This window comes from Rana temporaria, chromosome 4, assembly GCF_905171775.1.
Source record: "Rana temporaria chromosome 4, aRanTem1.1, whole genome shotgun sequence".
Taxonomy (NCBI): Eukaryota; Metazoa; Chordata; class Amphibia; order Anura; family Ranidae; genus Rana; species Rana temporaria.
The window spans coordinates 342,479,077-342,502,085 of NC_053492.1; the positions used below are offsets into that span (position 1 = coordinate 342,479,077).

Sequence of the window (23,009 nt, forward strand, 5' to 3'; positions counted from 1 at the left end):
TGTAATTTTCCCGTCACTTGTGGCAAAACATAAACTATTCCATGGACTCAACAGGCCTTTCAGCAAATAGTTTGGGGTGTCTACTTTCCAAAAAGGGGTCATTTGGAGTGGGGGGGGGTAACTGTTCTGGCATTTTATACCCAACATTCAAAGCTTATGCCACACATCACCCACTCTTCTAACCACTTTAACCACCTTTGACATTTTTTTTGTTTACATGAAAAAAAAAATACTCAAATTACTTTGAACCCCCAAACATTTTTTTTAAAGCAGAGGCCCTACAGATTAAAGTGGTGGATGTTGCAATTTTTTTTCCCACAAAATATTCACACAGTAATTGTTTGGCGGGAAAAAAAACTGTTGAAATTTTAATGCACAAAAACACATTATATTGGCCAAATGTTTTGTGAAATATAAAAAAGATGATCTTATGCCGAGTACATAGATACCAAACACGACATGCTTTAAAATTACAAACACCCCTGCAGCAGCGACAAACTATATAAACTATATACATTTAACAGGTTACCACTTTAGATTTACAGAGGTCTACTGCTAGAATTACTGCCCTCGAGAAATGGATTTTTACGGTGAGTACAAAAATCCTATTTTTACCCCTCACTACCTATCACAGTTTGGGAGTCCCTGAAATGTCAAGATAGCACAAACCCCCTCAAACCCCCCATTTTGGAAGTAGACACCCCAAGGTATTAAGAGGCACGTTAAGTATTTTGCAGCTCTCATTTGTTTTGGAAAATGAAGAAAGACATTTTTTTTTCTTTCTCTTTTCAATTTTAAAAAATTTGAAAAGAAGCGATATCTGCAAAATACTCAACATGCCTCTCAGCAAATAACTTGGGGTGTCTACTTTCCAAAATGGGGTCATTTGGGGGGGGGGGTTGTGCTATCTTGGCATTTCATGGCCTCCGTGATAGGTGGTGAGGAGTAAAATCAAAAATGTACGACTTTAGAAACCTTGAAGGCGGTCATTTTTATTTAATTTTTTGGGTCCTGTACACGGCTAGGCTCCCAAAAAGTCTCTCACATGTAAGTTGTCATTAAGGGGGCAAATCCTTCCGGGGCTGAAGTGGTTAAAAAAACAAAGTGAAATGGATTCATCGCCTGGACACCCTAATTCCTAGGGGACTAATCTCTGATTTTGTTTTACTTCTGTTTTTGTGATAGAAAGTTTTATATTTGTGCTATGAAGTGGTATTAAGACGATGTTGATTGTGACGGTAGTAGAATGATATCCCCGTCAAGCATTCCCTTCTTCCCATAAAGAAAATCACCCAATATTCCACGAGTAGGAATCCCTGGAATCGCCCAATAAGCCACACATGAGCATTGCCTTAGTGCTGGAACAAGAGACACTTTAATGGCAGCATTCAGCTAGTTATATAGTTTACAAGCTAATCATCAATCAAAGAACAATGAAATCTCCACCCCCTTTCCACACACTGGGGCTCCCATACAGATTATAGGTAGACACTTTGGAGCCGACCCTGTAGACACATCTCTTAAGGGTAAACGCAGGTCTTCCTCACACACACAATAGATCAATTACCCTTTAAAATAGAGAGCTGGCTGGGGATGGGACATTAACATTTCAACAGTCTGTTACGCAGAGGAATGAGTCTCACACATGAAATCACCTTTTACCTCTAACACACACAGCGTTAAACTAGCAGGGAGAGAATTACTGAAGCATATAGGCAAAAAGTCCTTCACATTGATGTTTTATGATCATCTGTTTATCAAGGATAATACATTTTGCCTGGAACCATCTGTGTATATATATTTATTTGTTTGATTCATTAATTTATTCATTTTTGAAACTTTTTTGAAACGACTTTTACATGTGGCATTAATGATGTTTGCTTTATTTTTTATTTTTCTTTGTAACAATATTACTACGGTAAATTTATTCTCCTCTGAACGAGGAATTAATGCCATTTGATTGCTAACTTTATAAAAAGTACTGATGGATGCATTATGTGTTACTGATATGTGATAATTGTTTCAGTGGTTCCTATTTCAGTTAATTAACTTGTTATGGACGTATACCTGTTAAACATGTATGGTATTCAAAATACATTCTAGCATGAAGGGCATTTTGTACTTTCCCCTAAACAGTAACTATTTGGAACATGGCATGCAACTTTTTTTATCTTTTTGGACTCTTAATACATTTTAGTATAATCAGTATTTATTTTTGAGACAACAAATAACAAGACATACCCAACAGAGTATAAGGCACAAGACCATCGAACGCGCAGGGTCGTAGAGTGAATACAGTATAGTGATCATGTTGAGCAAAGACACATTTTGAGACAAACATCACCACAGTAAACCGGTGGCAGAAAAAACACAAACAAAGACAGAAAGAAAGAGAAAAGAAAAAAAAAGGGGGGGCTGAGGTGAGCTGACACCAGAAAAACATGTAGGGGGTATGCCCCCATGGTCCGCGATGGAGGCTCCCCCACGCACACCAGGGCCACCAAAGCGTAATGACACGCACCCGAACAGGACTACCAGCACCCCACGGAAGTTTGGGGCCTGTGGGTTGACGGCCCTCAACAGGCCGGCAGGTGTTACACAATTAGCAACCATATGTGAACAGAAAAAAAAAGGGGGGGAGAAGGGAAGATAGAGCAGGGGGAAAGAAAGACAGAGGGGAAAGGGACACAAGTTCCTCCTAAGTCCGCACCGAGCACACCACGCCAAGACTTTAGCATCTGTAGACACTTACGGCTCACCAGCAGATTGTGTCGTAGCCCCCCACGCTCCAGCCAACCTGTGGGTTTTAAGTGTGGGATTTGCTAACTCTAATAGAGCAACGTCCAGACTCGAGGGCACATGAGCGAGGTCAGAGACATTTTCAGACCAGAGCGCCCAAATGTCCCGAGAACGGTCCCCAGCTCCCTTACAGGTAGCCACTCAATCCTCAGCCTCCCGAACCGCGCTCACTCTTCCCGAGTGGGAATCCTGGACGTCTTCCAATAAATTGGAATCGGGCGCCTTGCTACATTCAGCAAATGTGGTAGCACACTCTTTTTATAGTGACCAAGCGGGGTCAGGGGGAAATGGAGGAGAAAGTGTTTCGGGGAGAGAGGGACTTCTATCTCTGTCACTATTTTTATTTGGTCCCGTAAATCTTCCAAGTAGGGTCTAATCAGGGGACATTCCCACCAGGTGTGAACTAACGTACCCCGGTGTCCACACCCTCTCCAACACAACTTGAACATTGAGGGGTAAATACACGCCAGATCCGCCGGTACCATCTGGCCAGTACCTTAAAGTTCGTCTCTGGAGTCTATAGAGGACGAATGGGTGAGATGATATAGGTGGGATAACTGCTAGTCTGTAAAAGTTAACCCTAAATCCGTCTCCCAAAGCCGGATGTATGCAGGCGTGGCCTGGGGAGCAGCTGAGCCTAAGAGTCTATACAGTTCTGAGATCAGGTGAGGTGTTGATTCGTCTGCAACAAAGACGCTCAAATGGGGTGAGGGAGGAGGGGTCCCTAATCGAACGGTCATGAACCTGAAAGAAGTGTCGCAATTGTCCTTCCAAAAGTTCATTCTCGGGTTCTGTCATCCTGTGGATAAAGCTTCATAACTCAAGAGTCTGCCGTCCCTCATAAGTTTGCCACAGCTGGCGTTTCCATCATCCACCCAGGGCCCGAAAAGCCCATATGTTCACCCGGGGGAACCAAAGAAAGCCACCTAATGGGGCCAAGGGAGACATAGGGGGGGCCAGCTTCAGCAGCGAATTGATCCGATCCCATACCAACAGTACCTGAACCGTCAGAGGGGAAGTCATCTCAGATAACACCCTATGCTCCCGAGGCAGCCAGGGCGCGTAGGCTAAATTCCTACCCGCCAGGCACTTCTCCAGTAAAACCCAAAGCTTCGAGTGAGTATGGAATCGCCAGTTGAGTATCCTCTGAAGGGCTATGGCTCTATAGTACTGTCTGATGTCGGGGATTCCCAGGCCACCACCCCGCTTCGAACGTCGCAACAGTCACATAGCTATCCTTGGTTTAGGAGCGTTCTAAATAAAGTCAGACAGCGAAATGGGGTTCACCGCTCCAGGGAGGTTCCGAGTGCAATCGTGGATAAGTCCAGGTAAATATGGGTGCTGTCAATGCACTAGGCAATGAAAATAGCAGAAAACGGATGGACGGCCGCACACCAAAAACCTCTTGAGTTGTCTTTATTGAAGAAACATAAGCAAACACCGCAAATACACAGCAAGAATCGTATACAGCCGACGCGTTTCACACTTGGTTAGTGCTTATTCATGGCCACGAATAAGCACTAACCAAGTGTGAAACGCGTCGGCTGTATATGATTCTTGCTGTGTATTTGTGGTGTTTGCTTATGTTTCTTCAATAAAGACCACTCAAGAGTTTTTTGGTGTGCGGCCGTCCATCCATTTAAAGTCAGACAGCATGCTAGACAGTCGATCAAAAAAGTCTGGGCAAGGGGATCGGTAACATCTGTAAGTAAAAGAGTATACGGGGTAGGATGTTCATCTTTATAATGCTCACACGACCCAACCACGTAAAGGCCGTCCGTGTCCATTGTGAGAGGTCATCTTTAACCACTGCAAGCAACGGGGGGTAGTTAGCGGAGTTAAGGCTATCAAAGCGATCCCTGACTCGCACTCCCAAGTATCGCAGGGACGACGTTGCCCAGACAAAGGGGAAAGCCCCTAGAAGGGTCGTGGCCAAGTGGAGAGCCAGACAAATGGGGAGAATTTCAGACTTCGAAAAGTTTATCTTAAAATTGGAAAGAGATCCAAAAAGCTTCAGCTCCTTCATCAGGTTGGGCAAGGAGAGCAAGGGGTCTGAAAGGTGAAACAGGACATCATCGGCATAAGCCGAGAGCTTATGTTCTGTGTTACTGTGATGGACTTTTTACCTATATGCTTCAAGCGGTAGTTCACCCCCCCCCCCCGACACGATTTTACCATCGAGACAGGCATTGTAGCGCAAGCTACAGTATGCCTGTCCCGATTTTTTTAACCCCGGACTCACCTTGTAATCGGAGATCGTAGATTTCGGCTCCCGCTGGGAATGGGCGTGCCTATGGAGAGGGAGGATGATTGACGGCCGGCCCTGGCACGTCACTCTCCCCGAAGACAGCCGGAGTAGGTCTCGGCTCTTCACGGCGCCTGCGCACAGGCTATGCGCACGCGTCATGAAGAGCCAAGCCTATTTCGGCTATTTCCGGAGAAGCGTGACGCGCCAGAGCCGGCCGTCAATCATCCTCCGTCTCCATAGGCACGCCCATTCCCCGGTATCTTCGATCTACGCGTACAAGGTGAGTACGGGGGTAAAAAATTCGGGACAGGCATACTGTAGCTCGCGCTACAATGCCTGATTTTATGGTAAAAGAAAAAAAAAAAAAATTTTTTTCGTCGATAGGGTGAACCCCCGCTTTCAGTTTAATCCTCCCTGCTTGTTTAAGGCTGTAATGGTATTTACCCTTCTGCAGCCAGTCCTGTTTCAAATGTTAATTGTTCTAGCCCTGTGTTTACTGGTTACTGTGATTAGATAAGTGGCTCATGTTAATTATGCTGATTGCTTCATTGTGGTAATTATCTCTCTATATGAGGGGTCGAGTTGTCTAGTTAATGTATTCAGTACTCAGCGTCATTGATGTCATTGTCTAAAGAAAATGTGTTTTCAGACTCGGCTCCGTCGTGTCTGCCTATAATCTGTATGGAAGCCCCAGTGTGAGGGGGGCGGAGATTTGTCATTGTAACAGTTTTGGAAATGACATATAAGCTGTGTGTTATAACATTAAACTCTGTCTTGTTCTAGCAGTAAGCCTGGACTAATGTGTGGCTTAATGGGCGATCTCAGGAATATCCCTCCTAGTGGAATATTGGGGTGATGTTCTTATGGAAGAAGGGAATCTTTGACGGGGATATCATACCAATACCGTCACAGTTACCAACCTGGCGGCCTGGAATATCAGGGCTGGCTCGCACTGTGCGGAGAAAAGGCTCCAGCACCAGGGCGAACAAGAGAGGTGAAAGAGGGCACCCCTGCCTAGTGCCGTTTCCGATGGGGAACCGAGTCGATAGGGTCCCATTCACTTTGACCTGGGCGCAGGGCGTGGAGTACAAAGCCAAAATAGACGCCATCATCCGCGGGCCTAGCCGTAATGACCGGAGCACTGCTGTCAAATACGACCAGTCCCCACAGTCAAAAGCTTTTTCCGCATCAGTTGACAAAATAATGTAAGGGGCATCCGGGCGGCTCCCTAGCTTCCCTACCAGCAATGAAGCCCGTCTAATCTGGGTGGACAATGTCAGGGATAAGGTGTTTAAGCCTATTCGCCAATATTTTCGCTAAGACTTTTACATCCAAATTAAGGAGAGAGATGGGACGATAGCTCAGGGGGACGGGAGGGTCCTTGCCTTCCTGGGGGGGGGAAACGATTCCACCCCCAGCCAAGGAGTTAAAGTAGTTGCACATGGGGGTGGCCAAGTGGGGAAGGAAGGTTTTGTAATACGCTTTAGTGAACCCATCAGGGCCTGGACTCTTCCCATTAGGCAAGGATTCCACCATAGCCTCAAGCTCAGCTGTGGTGATTGGAAGCTCCAGGGTCGAGGACTCGTCGTCCGTTAGCATCGGGAGACCGACCACCGTCAAGTAGTCATGAATCGCGCGGTGTCTGGCATCTCGCGAGGCAGGAGGGAGTTCAGAGTCCAAATTATAAAGCGCGGCGTAGTAATCGTGGAACTCCAATTTTGGAGGATTGTACGATCGCGACCCCAGAAACGGAACGTAACTTGTGTACAAAGGTTTATGCCTGCCGCTTCCGGAGAGCACGAGCCAGCATCCGCCCGCATTTGTTCCCATGTTCGTAATATTTATGGGCCATAAAGCGAAACTGTTTACGAGTTTGACGGTCGAGCAGACGCAGGAACAACTCCCGAAGCTCCAGGTCTTTCAGCGCATCCGGGCTCCCATTCGCTTTATGCTGAAGTTCAGCCTTTTGAATTGCAGTATGCACCCTTACAAAGTCCGCCCTGCGTTCCCTCTGAAGTCTAGACCCCTGAGTGATCAACATCCCCCTGACCATGGCCTTATGGGCCTCCCAGACCACCCCCTCAGTCAGCTCACCGACAGAGTTCTCTCTAAAGTAGTGGGTCAGTGCGTCGGCAACCTCTTTCACCACAGTCACGTCATCTAGTATGTAGTCGTTAAGTCGCCACGTCCGGGCCTTCTGTAGGCCCGGAGGCAGGGCAAGGGCTATGGTCACCGGGGCATGGTCTGAAATTGAAATAGTGCCAATGGACGCACGTTTGAGGAGCTCCAAAGCGTTGTGGTCCACATAGACATGGTCAATATGCGTGTACACGTTGTGTACTGTAGAATAGTAGGAGAAGTCACGGTCTGAGGAGTGAAGCGTTCTCCAACGGTCAACCAAGAGGTGGGACTGGATGGTCTTGCGGAAGTGTCTAAGAAATGCGTAGGAGTGAGGGGGCCTCGCGTGGGACGTATCTAGAGAGGGGTCGGGGCTAACATTGAAGTCACCCCCCAAGATCAAGAGGCCTTCTCTAAAGGCCGCTAAGCGGTCCAAGGTGTCATCAATAAACGTAAGCTGGTCAGCGTTGGGAGCATAAAACAGAAAAAAGCAGGCGCCACTTAGGACTGTAAACTTTAATATAAAAATAACATCAAAGCACTCACGTGGAAGTAGTTGTATACAGGCATGTAGATGTGGTCCTGGTGACAGTCAGTTCACAACCGCAATGTATAGTCCCTTGTTGCTGTGGAATCCATTTGCTGTGCTTGTGCTGCTTTGTGGAGGAGCGTGTGCCTGGTTCACTGACGGGCAGTTTCCCGGGCCGGCTCTGTGGCAACCAGACAGAGGGCTGGAGCGCAAACGATGGATCCTGCTGGGACGCAAATGGCGTGTGGGGGATGACGTCACTTCCACGGACCAGAATGCAACTCGTTTCGTTGTATGCGCCGTGACTTACTAGGGGTCACAGCATGCACCTTTTTCAAGCTAACGTTAGGAGCATAGACTGACGCAAACATATAAGTCTGACCAGCCACACTGCCTTTCACAAAAACGTATCTACCCAGGGGGTCTACCATATGGTCCAAAGGTTGAAAGGGGCATGACTTATGTATAGCAATGGCCGTCCCACTAGACTTAGACACCGGGGAGGTACTAATGAACCATTGGTTGAAAAGGTGAGTGGGCAGTTTAGGAAGGGACTTTGGTGTGAAGTGTGTCTCCTGGAGAAAGACCACCTGAGTTTTAAGTCGTTTCAGCTCCCACCACAACTTGTTACGTTTGTGAGGAGAGCAGAGACCCCTGACATTATACGTGCTTACTTGCAATGTAGCCATTGGATGATATGAAGATGGTCAAGGCGGATGAACCAGTGGTGCGCTGGGCGCAGACTGCAAGACAGCAGGGAAAACCTGGAACAGGGGGAACGGACAAGAACAGGAAAGAGAAGGGGGGGAAAAGACAAAATGTGCATGAGACAAAAAAAACATCAGAAGGAACACAAATATAACCATTAGAACATAGTGGCCGAAGCCATTAGAGCTCAGGAAAAACTATAGGCCAAGCCTAAGGCCCCATCCCCCGAAAGGGGAGGGGGTCCAGAGCACGGTCCGAGATCCCAATGGGGATCAAAACCCAAAATAGGGTGGCCTACGGGGGATGCGTGAACCAACATAGGGAGAAGGTGAGGTGGTCTCCGTCCTCCGCATCTAACCTGGTGCAACAGGAGAGGGAAGCCAACATTAGAAGGAAGTCCCAAACATGGTACTAAGAAAAACATAAAGCACAATGGCAGCACACCTCCAGGGAAGAGGAAGACCCTCAGTCTCTCGAGGTGGCAGGATCCATTGACGAGCCAGAGGGGTTCTGGCCACGGTTGCGTCTGCGGGTCTGGCGTTTGGTGGATTGCCACGGCTGTGGCATGGGCAGTTTAGTGGTTCCAGAGTCCGAGGAGCCCCTCCAGTCAGGAAAGTCCACAGGCTCCAAGTCCAATGAGGTCAGAAAATGTGGGAGGTCATCTTTGGTGCGAAGCGACACCGTCTTGCCGTCCTTGGTGACTTGGAGGCAGAAGGGGAAACCCCACCTGTATGACAGGCCAGCGCCTTGAATGGCCGCCAGGAGGGGACGAAGTGCCCTGCGCTGCAAGAGGGTGCGTCTGGATATGTCCTGATAAAAGGCCAAGTGAGCACCATCAAAATCAAAATAGGGTTTACCCCTCATTTTCTGCATAATGCGGTCTTTGAGCGTATACTTATGTAGTCTGCAAATGATGTCCCTCGGATTATTCACATCTTGAGAGGGAGGCCTCAATGCCCGGTGTGCACTGTCAATTTCAATGGTGGCGGTGGTTGGAAGTCCCAGAATTTCTTTGAATACACCTGTTGCTTTAGGGAGGCCACGGACCCTGATGTTAGCCCTGCGGCTGCGGTTTTCTGCATCATCCAATAAGCAAAGCAGGGCCTCAATCTGGTGGCCCTGAGCAGCACAGATGTCCTGCAGCGTGGAGAGAACAGGGAGAGCCTCCTCAAACTTCTGCTCCAGGGTCTCAAGCCTACCCCCCAAGTGCGTTGTGTCGGCTTGGAGCTGAGCAATGTCCTCCTTAAGGGCCCTTTCCACCCTGTCAGCAAAGCACTCTAGATCCGCTGTAGTGGGCAGGGACATAATATGGCACCTGATGTCGACCTCAGCCAGAGGGTCCAGGTCAGCAGGATCACCACCCTGAGATGTAGGAGAGCCCGGGGAGATCGGGGGAGCCGAGTCACTTACCGACCGCGGGGACGGTATGGGAGAGCTGGACTTCTGTTGCGACCGTGCGGCAGAGCTCTGTGCTGCCTTGGGTGTTTTCTGAGCCTTACCAGTCGGCACCATCTTGGAAGCCACGCTGCCTCTCCCTGTCCGTCCGGGGAAGAAGGAATCTAGCTGGGCTTGCCGGGAACAGTCGTTCTGCGGTGGCTGAGAGGATGCCCGGCTCCTCAAGGACATGACAGGCGGCGGATGGAGATTCCCCCTCGTAGCGCTAAATAGGTGTGGCGGTAAGACGGAGCTGAGGAGACAACACGTCTTCACTCCTCCTAACAGGCCCCTCTTAATACATTTTAAGTGCAACAATCCCTGTTTGCACTTCTCTAAATGTGACCAGTGGGATGGTCTAATTGCTTTGCACTGTATCTTGAACTGTTGTGCTGTTAACCACACCTGCTTTGAATATGTGTGTGTGTTTGTGTGTGTGTGTGTGTGTGTGTATATATATATATATATGTATATATATGTATGTGTGTGTGTGTGTATGTGTATATATATATATATATATATATATATATATATATATATATAAAATGTGTGTGTGTGTGTGTGTGTGTGTATAATATGTTACCAAAAGCATTGGAATGCCTGCCTTTACACTCACAGACAAGAGCTTTAATGGCATCCATGTCTTTGTAGGGTTCAATATTGAGTTGGCCTACCCTTGGCAGCTATAACCGTTTCAACTCTTCTTTGTATTTCTGAAAGCATTCTTAATTTACAGCATTTTTTCACACCTGTATAAAATGTTTGCACCGTAGCGTGCACACATAGGGGCAGATCCACAGAGCGAGTACGCCGGCGTATCTACCGATACGCCGCCGTACTTTCAAATTACCCGCGTCGTATCGTTGTTTTGAATTCTCAAAACAAGATACGACGGCATCTGGGTTAGATCCGACAGGTGTACGTCTTCGTACGCCTTCGGATCTAAGATGCAATTCTTCGGCGTCCGCTGGGTGGCGTTCACGTCGTTTTCTGCGTTGGGTATGCAAATTAGCTATTTCCGACGAACGTACGAGCGGCCGTCGCATTTTTTTACGGCGTCTCTAGTCGGCTTTTTTCGGTGTATAGTTAAAGCTGGTATTTCGTCGCGTATAGTTAGACTTGCTATGTTAAGTATGGCCGTCGTTCCCGCGTTTAATTTGATTTATTTTATTTTTTTTGCGTAAGTCGTCCGTGAATCGGGAATGGACGTAATTTACGTCCACGTCAAAACAAGGAGGTCCTTGCGACGTCCTTTAGCGCACTGCACGGCGGGAAATTTAGGGACGGCGCATGCGCAGTTTGTTCGGCTCGGGGACGAGGTTCATTTAAATGAAACTTTCCCCCCTACTCGCCGATTTGAATTAGGCGCCATTACGCCGCGAGAGATACACTACGCCCCCGTAACTTACGGCGCAAATTCTTTGTGGATTCAAAGCATCACAAAGTAAGTTACAGCGGCGTAGCGTATCTCCCATACGCTGCGCCCATGCAAATCTACGTGGATCTGCCCCATAGTGTACATTTTTGTGTGTTCATATGTGTGTGTTGTTGTTTTTTTTTTTGTTTTTTTTTGTCATTTTTTTTTTTTTTATCTTCTACTAGTTTTACTTTTAACTCAACTGTATAATCTTATAATGGGTTCATGCTGTTTTTTTTGTTTACATTTTTTTTTTTATCTGGTTGGTTTTGCAGGAAAACGACACTTATGAAAATGAAGTAGATATCTTTGCTTTGGGATTAATACTGGTTGAACTGTTCTGCAAGTTCGGCAGTTGCCACGCTAAGCAAAAAGTAGGTATTTTTTATTTATTTTTAGCTAGATTTATCTTCGTTAAATCTAATGCATCATGTTTCCTCATTGTAAGCTGAGAAAAGCTATACCAGCTGATACACAGTAGCAAACACTCTACATAACGGTCTCCAACCGGATGTCAGCATCAAAAGAAACAATAGAAATACATGGTGCTCTCCATTTTAAATAATATAACACACTTTTTTTTAAATTGTCGTACCTCCATGTATTCAAATGTAATCAAGCTCATCTATTACAGCCTCTTCTCTCATCTTCAGCTGGGCAAACTTTACAGTGTCTCCCACACTAAGGCTGGGTTCACACTGGTGCGACACGACAGCCGTCCTTCTTTGGATCCGACTTTGCCCTGCGACTTGAAGCCGACATATGTCCGACTTTCAATGAACAATACCAGGCACTGTGTTTGGTATGTATCTTGAGGGGGAACTCCACGCCAAATTTTAAATAAAAAAACGGCATGGGTTTCCCCCTCCAAGAGCATACTTAGGTCTGGTACAGATTTTAAGGGAGACCCCCTACGCCCCCAATATCCATACCAGACCCTTATCCGAGCACGCAGCCCAGCCCACCTCAAAGCACCCTGTCCCCATGTTGATGAGAACAAGGGAAAAAAGTGTCAAGAAAAAAAAAAACACATTACAAAGGTTTTAAAGGTAATTTATTGGGCAGCTCCGGGGGTTTTCTTCTGGCGATCTCTTCCGACTTCTCTGCGCTCTTCAGCCTCTTCTCCTGCTCTCTGGTGCCTTCTGCCGAGCTCCTCCGCTATCTTCTTCCAGCTCTTTTACTAGCGTTGGCCCGGTCTTCTCCGTCATCGTCTTCCCTTCTTCTGATGTTGACACAACGCTCTTCCGCTTTAATGCCGTGTGCGCAATAACTTATATAAGCATGGGGCGTGGTCAACGGGTGATGTCACCCGGCAACCCAGCCTCTTATGACGTCACTGTCCCATCATGCCCTGGGACTGTGATGTCATAAGAGACAGGGTCGCTGGTGACCGCGCCCCATGCCCATATAAATCGTTGCGCACCGCGCACACGGCATTACAACAGGAGAGAGCGTTGTGTCAACATCGGAAGAAGAAGACGACGGAGAAGACTGGGCCAACGCTAGTAAAAGAGCTGAAAGAAGATAGCGGAGGAGCCCGGCAGAAGGCACTGGAGAGCGGGAGAAGTCGGAAGAAGACCCCCGGAGCGGCCTAATAAATTACTTTAAAAACCTGTGTAGTGTTTTTTTTTCTTGACACTATTTTCCTCCTAGTGAATGGGTTATGGGTACAATGTACCCCATACTCACATATGGTGGGGGGCCGGGATCTGGAGGCCCCCTTATTAAAGGAGGCTCCTGGATTTCGATAAGCCCCCCGTCCGCAGACCCCGACAACCCACGGCCAGGGTTGTTGGTAAGAGGCCCTTGTCCTCATCAACATGGGGCAGGTTCCGTGGGGGGGGGGGGGCCGCAGGGCGCACCCACCCCTTCATGTCCAGGGCAAAGGGCCTGGTTACGGTTCAGGGGGGGGGCATTCGCTCATCCCCACCCCCTTTCCTGACCGGCCGAGCTGCGTGCTCGGATAAGGGTCTGGTATGGGTTTTGGGGGAGAAACTACACCGTTTTTTTCAGCGTAGGGGTTCCCCTTAAAATTCATACCAGACCGAAGGGCCTGGTATGCCCTTGGAGGAGGAACCCATGTTAGTTTTTTATTTTAAAATTTGGTGTGGAGTTCCCCCTCAAGATCAGCAGAGCACAAGTTGCATGCCAAAGTCGGAGCATGCAAGACGGCGTTCCGACTTTGATCCGACTTCAATGATATTCAATGGGCTGATGTAGGATCAAAGTCAGACCAAAGTAGTACAGAGAGCATTTTCAAAGTCGGACCAGTCAAGATGGCTCCCATAGGGAAACATTGATTTTCACACGTCATGCGACATGAGCTCCCAATGTCGGAGTGTTTGTCGCACCAGTGTGAACCTGGCCTGACAGTTGCTGTCAAAGCATATGCATGTTTTGTTAGTCATGACGTCATCAAGGTCAATGTCATAATCTCCATGCCCCTAATGACATTGTGAATGATGAAACAGAGTCTAGATTTTTTTTTTGTAAATTAACAAACTTACCTGCTATCTGCAATAGATTTGCACAGAGCAGCCCTGAAACTCTTTTTGGGATCCTTCACAATTGCTCCAAGCTCCTCCTCTTTTCTGTGCACCCCAATATCAAGTGCTCCATAGACGCACATAGCATGACTCGGTTCCACCCCCCGGTCCCCCCTCACACCTTTTGATTGACAGTAATGCTGGAGTCCCTGTAGGGAGATAAGACTGCAGCCAGGCACAGTGCACTTTAAATAGTGGGGTGCTTTTTTAGCTTGATGCAGGGAATGCATTAAGGTTAAAAAAAATACCAACCTTTAGAACCACTTAAGGACCAGAAGGTTTCCCCCCCCCCCCCCTAATAACCAGGCCATTTTTTTGATGTACCCAAACAAAATTGTTGTCCTTTTCCCCCCCCCCCCCCCCCACAAATAGAGCTTTCTTTTGGTGGTATTTGATCGCCTCTGCGGTTTTTATTTTTTGAAGGAAAAAAAATAATATTTTTAACTTTTTGCTATAATAAATATCCCCCCAAAAAATATATATATATAAAAAAAAAACGAATTTCTTCTTTAGCCACTTAACGCCCGCCGCACGCCTATTTACATCCACAGAATGGCACGTACAGGCAGATGGGCGTATATATACGTCCTTGCCTTCTAGCGGGTGGGGGGTCCGATCGGGACCCCCCCGCTGCGTGCGGCGGGCGGCTTACCTTTGGGGAGCGATCCGGGACGATGGCGCTATTCGTTTATAGCCGCTCCGTCGCGATCGCTCCCCGGAGCTGAAGAACGGCGAGAGCCATATGGACTGTATCAAATTCTAAGTTCCAGGGATCGGTATTGAGGTGGCCAGTTGCTGGCAAATAGCCAAACCGTAGATTGCGACGACTCCTGAACCAAGGCCTCTGGGAGACCCCGAAACCGCATATTATTGTTGGTTTCTGTCCTCGAGCTGCTCCAGATTCAGGGAAGTAACATGGGAAGCCTAAGAGGACTGGGCCTGCCCCAGCTGAAGAATGCGGCCTTCCAGGGTGGCAACTGTAGATTCCCCTGCTAAGACTCTGTCCGATAATTGTAGGACGTCATTTCGGACTAGCTGCATGTCCGGCCAGTGTGTCTCTCTAAAAGGCAGATCCCCGTTCTGCCTATGTAAACAAGGCGGATCCCCATTCTGACAGGGGACAACATGGAAATATGCTGTTCCTAGTGATCAGGAACAGTGATCTTTGTGTTGTCCAAGTGAGCCCAGCCCCCACACAGCTAGAACACACCCAGGGAACACAGTTAACCCATTGATCGCCCCCTAGTGTTAACCTTTTCCCTGCCAGTGTAATTTATACAGTGACCAGTGCATTTTATTAGCATTGTTGTCAATGATCCCCAAAAAGTGTCAGATTTGTCTGCCGCAATGTCGCAGTCTCGCAAAAAATAGCAGATCGCCGCCATTACTAGTAAAAAATTATTAAAGAAAATTAAAAGTCCCTAAATCTATCCCCTATCCGCTTATTGAGATTTTTTTTGCCAAAAATGTTGAATAAATATTGGCCTAAACTGATTTTTTTTTTTTTTTTTTCACAATTGTCACACTTTTTTGTTTATAGCGCAAACAATAAATACCGCAGAGCTAATCAAATACCTCCAAAAGAAAGCTCTTTTTGTGGGGAAAAATACATCTATTTTGTTTGGGGTACAACGTTTCACCCCCGCAAAATTGTTAGTTAAATCGATGCAGTGCTGTTTCGCAAAAAATGGCCTGATCATTAAGGGGGTAAATCCTTCCGGGGCTGAAATGGTTGAGGGGGTATATGATCAACATGTACAAATACATAAGGGGTCTGTATAGTGAACTTGATGAGTTATTCACTTTAAGGTCATCACAGAGAACAAGGTGGCACTCTACGTCTAGAGGAAAAGAGATTTCATATCCAAATATGGAAAAGTTTCTTCACAGTAAGAGCTGTGAAAACGTGCAATAGACTCCCTTCAGAGGTGGTTCTGGCCAGCTCAGTTGATTGCTTTAAAAAGGGCCTAGATTCTTTCGTAGTTGTACATAATATAACTGAGTATTAACATTTAGGTAAAGTTGATCCAGGGAATATCCGATTGCCTCTCAGGGAATCAGGAAGAATTCTTTCCCCTGCAGTAGCACATTGGATCATGCTTTGCTGGGGTTTTTCGTCTTCCTCTGGATCATCTGTAGGTATAGGATTGTGTATATGGGATTGTATGTTTTTGTTGGGGTTTTTTTTTTGGTTGTGCTAGATGGACTTGTGTATTTTTTTCAACCTGACTAACTATGTAAGCACAGCCCCTGTGCAGCAGCAGCCTATATCAGAGCCAGAGCACAGCATGTATTGGAGCATTTTTCTGTTGGGGGTGATATGCCATTTAGGTGTTTTGGCTTGGGACGACATTCCTCCCAGCTGGGTGGCTGCTCCCTTATCGGGTATTATAGGCCTTATAGGCTGTTTCTTGTGCAGGTAGAGGAGGGGAGAAGGACAGTAGCACAGGCTCACAACTCAGATAGGCTTCCTGCACAGTTAGCTCTGTAATGGCTCCCCTAAGGGTGAGATTAGCTCAGTTTTTTGGACTTTATATGATTTTTTTGACTCTGGGGTACAATCCTCCAGTTCCTTTGTGTTGACGAAGGAAAATTATTTGCTCACCAATACCCCATGGAGGAGGAATGCTACAAAAAATGGAGTTCTGCGGCTGTTGACCTGGCTATTTCGTACTTGAATAAGACCCTGATAATCCCAGTGGGTGAGGTCTCAGACTTTGGTAGGTTTATTTTAACAGTGAGAGAATAACAGCTAAAATATCCAGAAAAACGCATTTCAAAAAAGATATAAATTGATTTGCATTTTAATGAGTGAAATAAGTATTTGATTACCTAGCAATCAGCAAGATTTCTGGCTCCCAGGTTTCTTCTCTACAGGTAACGAGCTGAGATTAGGAGCACTCTTACCCTAGGTTCACACCTATGTGTTTTTAGTGTGTTTTTCAGTTTGCAGAAACGCACTACAGTCCATTTAACATGGTTTCCTATGGTACAAGTTCACATCTATGCGTTTTGCGGCCGGTGCATTTTCGGAAAGGGTCGGGGAGTTTTTCCCCAAGATTTGTGGGTAATAGACTTCAATGGAACTGCACCAGAATCGCAAGTGTTTATTGATGTGTTTTGCATTTTTATTTTAACACTGTGTATAGCTGGTTGCTAAGCAGTGGGCCAGGAAACCGGCTGCCACGTCTCTAACAACCGATAAGTCATCAGCTGTCAGCGGGGGGGCTCCCCGCTGACAGCTAAACTAAATGTTAGAAAAAAAATGGCAGCACAACATTTTTTTACGAAAGTAAAAAAAGGTCCTTACCGGGCACTTCATGGTCTAGCATGGATTCAGAGGTTACACCCCCCCCCCCCCCGCCAAGATTTTTAAATGTCGTTGGGTCCCCCCATAATCCATACCAAACCCTTATCAGTGCATGCAGCCCGCCAGGTCAGGAAAGGGAGGAGGTGACGAGCGAGTGACCAAACCCCCCCAACCATACCAGTTTGCATATCCTCAACATTGGGGGAAGGGTGCTTTGGGGGGTGGGGCATGTTGATGGAGACAAGGGCCTCGGACCGATGCTGCATCCACCAAAGTAAGTATTATTCGGGGGGGGGAAATTCCTTTACTTCTCTTTTAAGTGGTTAAAGGCTTACTGTATGTAAATTATGTATGTGCAACTGTGGAGGATGGTCCAAAATCATAATATTTAATTCTGCAATATCTTTTTGCATGTATTGCATATGTTTAGGCTTTGGTTAGAAATGTGTCATGCCATTAAAAACAAACCGTTGCCAAATGAAAATGTGAGCATGAATTATGCACACTGAAATTTTCTAAAATTTAAAGCAACTAGGCTTTGGACAAAATAACTAGATTATTTCCTCAGTTTGTAACTGGTGCTCATGTCAAAATCCACTTCATAACTTTAACCTTGTTACTATTCTCTTTTAGGAGTGGGAAAAATTGCGTAATGCTGACCTACCACCAGAATTGGCCATCCAATTTCCTTTTGAGGTATAGTATGATTAAATTTTCTTCCTCATTGTAGTTCAATATACATCTTGGTCTTTATCACTGCCCATTATTCTAACTTAAAATAGTTAGTGGTTGTAAACCTCAGACATAAAATACATAAAATATGAACAAAGCATATCTCTTGTGTGTACTTGCCTCAGTTAAAGTGATACTAAACACAAATATTTACATTGTCCCTTCTATTTATGTATGTGGATGATGACACTGCAATTGTTTTAATAAACACCCCCCCCCCCCCAAAAAAAATCTAAGTACCTTTTTCCTAATCGAAATACAGCTGTCACATGACCCAGCTCTCTCCCAGCCTGTCTGCAGAGGAGCAGTAGGAGCTTCTAATCCTCTGCTGCTGGTCACATGTTTAAAAAAAAAAAAAATAGCCTTTGGAATACAGAGTAAAAAAAAAAAATATATATATATATATATATATACGGTTCTAAAATACGCATACAAATATACAGTATCTCACAAAAGTGAGTACACCCTCACATTTTTGTAAATATTTTATTATATCTTTCCATGTGACAACACTGAAGAAATTACACTTTGCTACAATGTAGTGAGTGTAGAGCTTGCATAACAGTGTAAATTTCCCCTCAAAATAACTCAACACACAGCCATTAATGTCTAAACTGCTGGCAACAAAAGTGAGTATACCTCTAAGTGAAAACGTCCAAATTGGGCCCAAAACGTCAATATTTTGTGTGGCCACCATTATTTTCCAGCACTGCCTTAACCCTCTTGGGCATGAAGTTCACCCGAGCTTCACAGGTTGCTACTGGAGTCCTCTTTCACTCCTCCATGATGACATCACAGAGTCGGTGGATGTTGGAAACCTTGCGCTCCTCCACCTTCTATATGAGGATGCCTCACAGATGTTCAATAGGGTTTAGGTCTGGAGACATGCTTGGCCAGTCCATCACCTTTACCCTCAGCTTCTTTAGTAAGGCAGTGGTCATCTTGGAGGTGTGTTTGGGGTCGTTATCATGTTGGAATACTTCCCTGCGGCCCAGTCTCCGAACGGAGGGGGATCATGCTCTGCTTCAATATGTCACAATACATATTGGCATTCATGGTTTCCTCAATGAACTGTAGCTGCCCAGTGCCGGCAGCACTCATGCAGCCCCAAACCATGACACTCCCACCACCATGCTTGGCTGTAGGCAAGACACACTTGTCTTTGTACTCCTCACCTGGTTGCCACCACACACGCTTGACAACATCTGAACCAAATAAGTTTATCTTGGTCTCATCAGAACACAGGACATGGTTCCAGTAATGTCCCTAGTCTGCTTGTCTTTAGCAAACTGTTTGCAGGCTTTCTTGTGCATCGTCTTTAGAAGATGCTTCCTTCTGGGATAACAGCCATGCAGGATTTGATGCAGAGTGCAGCATATGGGCTAAACACTGACAGGCTGACCCCACACCCCTTCAACCTCTGCAGCAATGCTGGCAGCACTCATACTGTACCTCTATTTCCCAAAGACGGTGACGGTGAACACATGCACTCAACTTCTTTGGTCGACTATGGCAAGGCCTGTTCTGAGTGAAACCTGTCCTGTTAAACTGCTGTTTGATCTTGGCCTCCGGCCTCTGTGCTGCAGCTTAGTTTCAGGGTCTAGGCAGTCTTCTTTTAGCCTAGGCCATCTTTATGTAGAGCAACAATTCTTCTTCTTTTTTTTTCCAGATCCTCAGAGAGTTCTTTGCCATGAGGTGCCATGTTAAGCTTCCAGTGACCAGTATGAGGCCGGTATGACACGACAGTCGTACTACTTTGGATCGGACTTTGCCCTGCGACTTGAAGTCCGACATGCGTCCAACTTCAATAAACAGGGATCCGACTTCAATCCTCGACAATACCAGGCACTGTGTCTCCTATGAATCTTTAGGAAGAACTCCACGCCAAATTTAAAAACAAAAACGGCATGGGTTCCCCCTCTAAGAGCATACCAGACCCTTTGGTCTGGTATGGATTTTAAGGGGAACCCCCTACCCCGAAAAAATGGCATGGGGGTCCCCCTAAAATCCATATGGGACCCTTATCTGGTTGGGAAAGGGGGTAGAAACGAGCAAGCGCCCCCCCCAAACCGTACCGGGCCGCATGCCCTCAACATGGAGAGGTGGGTGCTTTTGGGCAGGGGGGAACTTCGCCCCTCACCCCCACGCACCATGTCTCCATGTTGATGAGCACAAGAGCCTCTTCCCAACAACCCTGGCCATTGGTTGTTTGGGGTCTGTGGGTGGGGGGCTTATCGGAATCTGGGCGCCCCTTTAATGAGGGGACCCCCAGATCCCGGCCCCCCCACCCTATGTGAAGGAGTATGGGGTAAATTGTACCCCTACTCATTCACCTGAAAAAAAGTGTAAAAAAAAACACACTACACAGGTTTTTAAAGTAATTTATTAAGCAGCTCCGGGTGTCTCTTCAGATTTCTATTCCCCCACTTCGGCTCTTCACCGCTTACCCTCCGGGTTCTTCTCCCTCTGTCCGGTGTCTTCTGCCAGTCTCCTCTGTTATCTTCTGCTCTCTTACCCGCTCTTTTACGGTTTTCTCTGTTGTCTTTTTCCCTCTGCTCTTCTTCTGATGTTGACACAACGCTCTCTCCCGCTCTAATGCCCGATGCACGGTGTGCCACTACTTATATTTGCATGGGGCAGGGTCACCGTGTAATGTCATTTGGAGGCCCCACCCCTTGTAACACCACCCCTTGAGGCATGATGGGTGGTGACGTCATAAGGGGCAGGACTTCGGCAACCCCACCCTATGGCAATATAAGTAGTTAGAGCGGGAGAGACCGTTGCGTCAACATCAGAAGAAGAGCAGAGGGAAGAAGATAATGGAGAAGACCGGACAAGAGCGAGCAGAAGATAGCGGAGGAGACCCGGCAGAAGACACCGGACAGAGGGAGAAGAGCCAGACAGGGTTAAAGAAATCGGAAGAGACCCCTGGAGCTGCCTAATCAATTTCTGTAATGGGGGCTCCCAAATTCCGATAAGCCCCCTGTCCACAAACCCCGACAGCCAACGGCCAGGGTTGTCGGCAAGAGGCCCTTGTCCTCATCAACATGGGGACAAGGTGGTTTGGGGTGGGGGGCCATTTGGCGTGGAGTTTCACTTCAAGATCATCAGAGCACAAGTCGCATGCCAAAGTCGGATCAGGCAAGACTACAATCTGACTTTGATCCGATTTCAGTGATATTCGATGGGCTGAAGTAGGATCAAAGTCAGACCAAATTAGTACAGGGAGCATTTTCAAAGTTGGACCGACTTGTGTCGGATCAATTAAGGCGGCTCCTATAGGGAAACATTGATTTTCACACATATAAATTGTGGTAGTTGTGCACTAATATGGTAATGGTGTATGGAAAAATGAATAAAATAATAATATACTGTATATACTCAAGTATAAGCCAAGGCACCTCATATTACCATAAAAAACTGGGAAATCTTATTGACTCAAGTATAAGCCTAGGGTGTCCATCTGCATGCCTCGCTGTGCCTCACTTTGCCTCACTGTGTCCATGTGCATGCCTCACTGTGTCCATGCGCATGCCTCACAGTGCCCATGACTAGACTTGCGTTTAACATGGGAGTATATAGAAGGGGTGCCCGGCTTTGAAAAATTGGTGCTACCCAGCCGTAGGTCCCCCGGACAACAAACTTTGCACACTTGTAGAGGAAGAGTTGAGCTATATGTGTGCCAAGGGGTCCAGGGGACCTACAGCCGGCCAGTACCGGGTCCCCAAAGTCCAGGAGATCAGGCGCAAAAAGGTGACTCAAGTATAAGCCGAGGGGGGCATTTTCAGCACAAAGAAAATGTGCTGAAAAACTCGGCTTATACTCGAGTGTATATACGGTAATAAGTGAAAACTTGCTGATGGCACTAATTGAACTTAAGTGATGGTTAATCTTGTGATAATAACTCTATAACTGAACAATAGTGAAATATGAAAATAATACAGTGCCAAATAACAGTATTAGATGATAAATAATATCATAAACAAGTCCAAAATATGAATATGAAACAAATATAGTCCATGTGGTGCTAAAAAAAATTGCTACCTGTATAGCAGCAATACATGTAAAATGAAAAGAAAGTGCCTCCTATAGTGCAGCATCCAGAGAGGTAGCCACGTGAGAAGGTGGCGAATCTAGTCAAGGTGGAGCCTGGTGGTGGATTCCCTATCACAAAGTGAGCCTGTCATGTCTTTTTACAGTTGTATTCAAAATTATTCAACCCCCACTGAAATTGATTGTTTTGCCCAGTTTGACATTGATTTTGATCATCCTGTCATCCTGCTTACAATTAAATCAAAGAGGCACGTGTAGGTCAGACAAATATAACATAACATTTATAATGAAATAACCACAAATGTCTTTTCTGTGCTCACATCATTATCAGTTTTATTCAACCCCCAATTGACATTCAATCTTAGTACTTATAACTGTAAAAGGATGTTGTACTAACAGCTTTTAAACTTGAAGCATAGCTTGACACAAGTGTCTTGCAGCGATCTACGGGTATCTTCGCCCATTCGTCGTGGGCAAAAGCCTCCAGTTCAGTCACATTCTTAGGCTTGCGCATTGCAACTGCTTTCTTTAAGTCCCACCAGAGGTTCTCAATCGGATTTAAGTCTGGTGACTGCGATGGCCACTCCAAAATGTTCCAGCCTTTAATCTGCAACCATGCTCTAGTGGACTTGGAGGTATGCTTGGGATCATTGTCCTGTTGAAAGGTCCAACGTCTCCCAAGCCTCAGGTTTGTGACGGACTGTATCACATTGTTATCCACTGTCTCCTGGTACTGAAGAGAATTCATGGTACCTTGCACACGCTGAAGCTTCCCTGTACCTGCAGAAGCAAAACAGCCCCAAAGCATGATTGACCCCCCGCCATGCTTCACAGTAGGCAAGGTGTTCTTTTCATCATAGGCCTTGTTCTTCCTCCTCCAAACATAGCGTTGATCCATGGGCCCAAACACTTCTAATTTTGTTTCATCAGTCCACAGAACACAATCCCAAAACTTCTGTGGTTTGTCCACATGATTTTTGCATACTGCAGTCGACTCTTCTTATTCTTTGGAGACAGCAAGGGGGTGCGCCTGGGAGTTCTGGCATGGAGGCCTTCATTATGCAGTGTGCGCCGTATTGTCTGAGCAGAAACTTCAGTACCCACATCTGACAAAT

At 46.4% G+C, this 23,009-nt stretch overlaps 1 protein-coding gene across 3 annotated transcripts in view; it reads left to right on the forward strand.

Annotated features, from left to right (window-relative positions):
* Positions 1 to 23,009, forward strand: part of LOC120937510 (interferon-induced, double-stranded RNA-activated protein kinase-like) — a 349,006-nt gene that overhangs the window by 302,574 nt on the left and 23,423 nt on the right. For all 3 annotated transcript variants that reach the window (XM_040350789.1, XM_040350790.1, XM_040350791.1), the window contains 2 exons: positions 11,529 to 11,627; positions 17,743 to 17,805. In XM_040350789.1, coding sequence (XP_040206723.1) covers positions 11,529 to 11,627; positions 17,743 to 17,805 — 162 coding nt within the window. The remainder of the gene's footprint in view (positions 1 to 11,528; positions 11,628 to 17,742; positions 17,806 to 23,009) is intronic.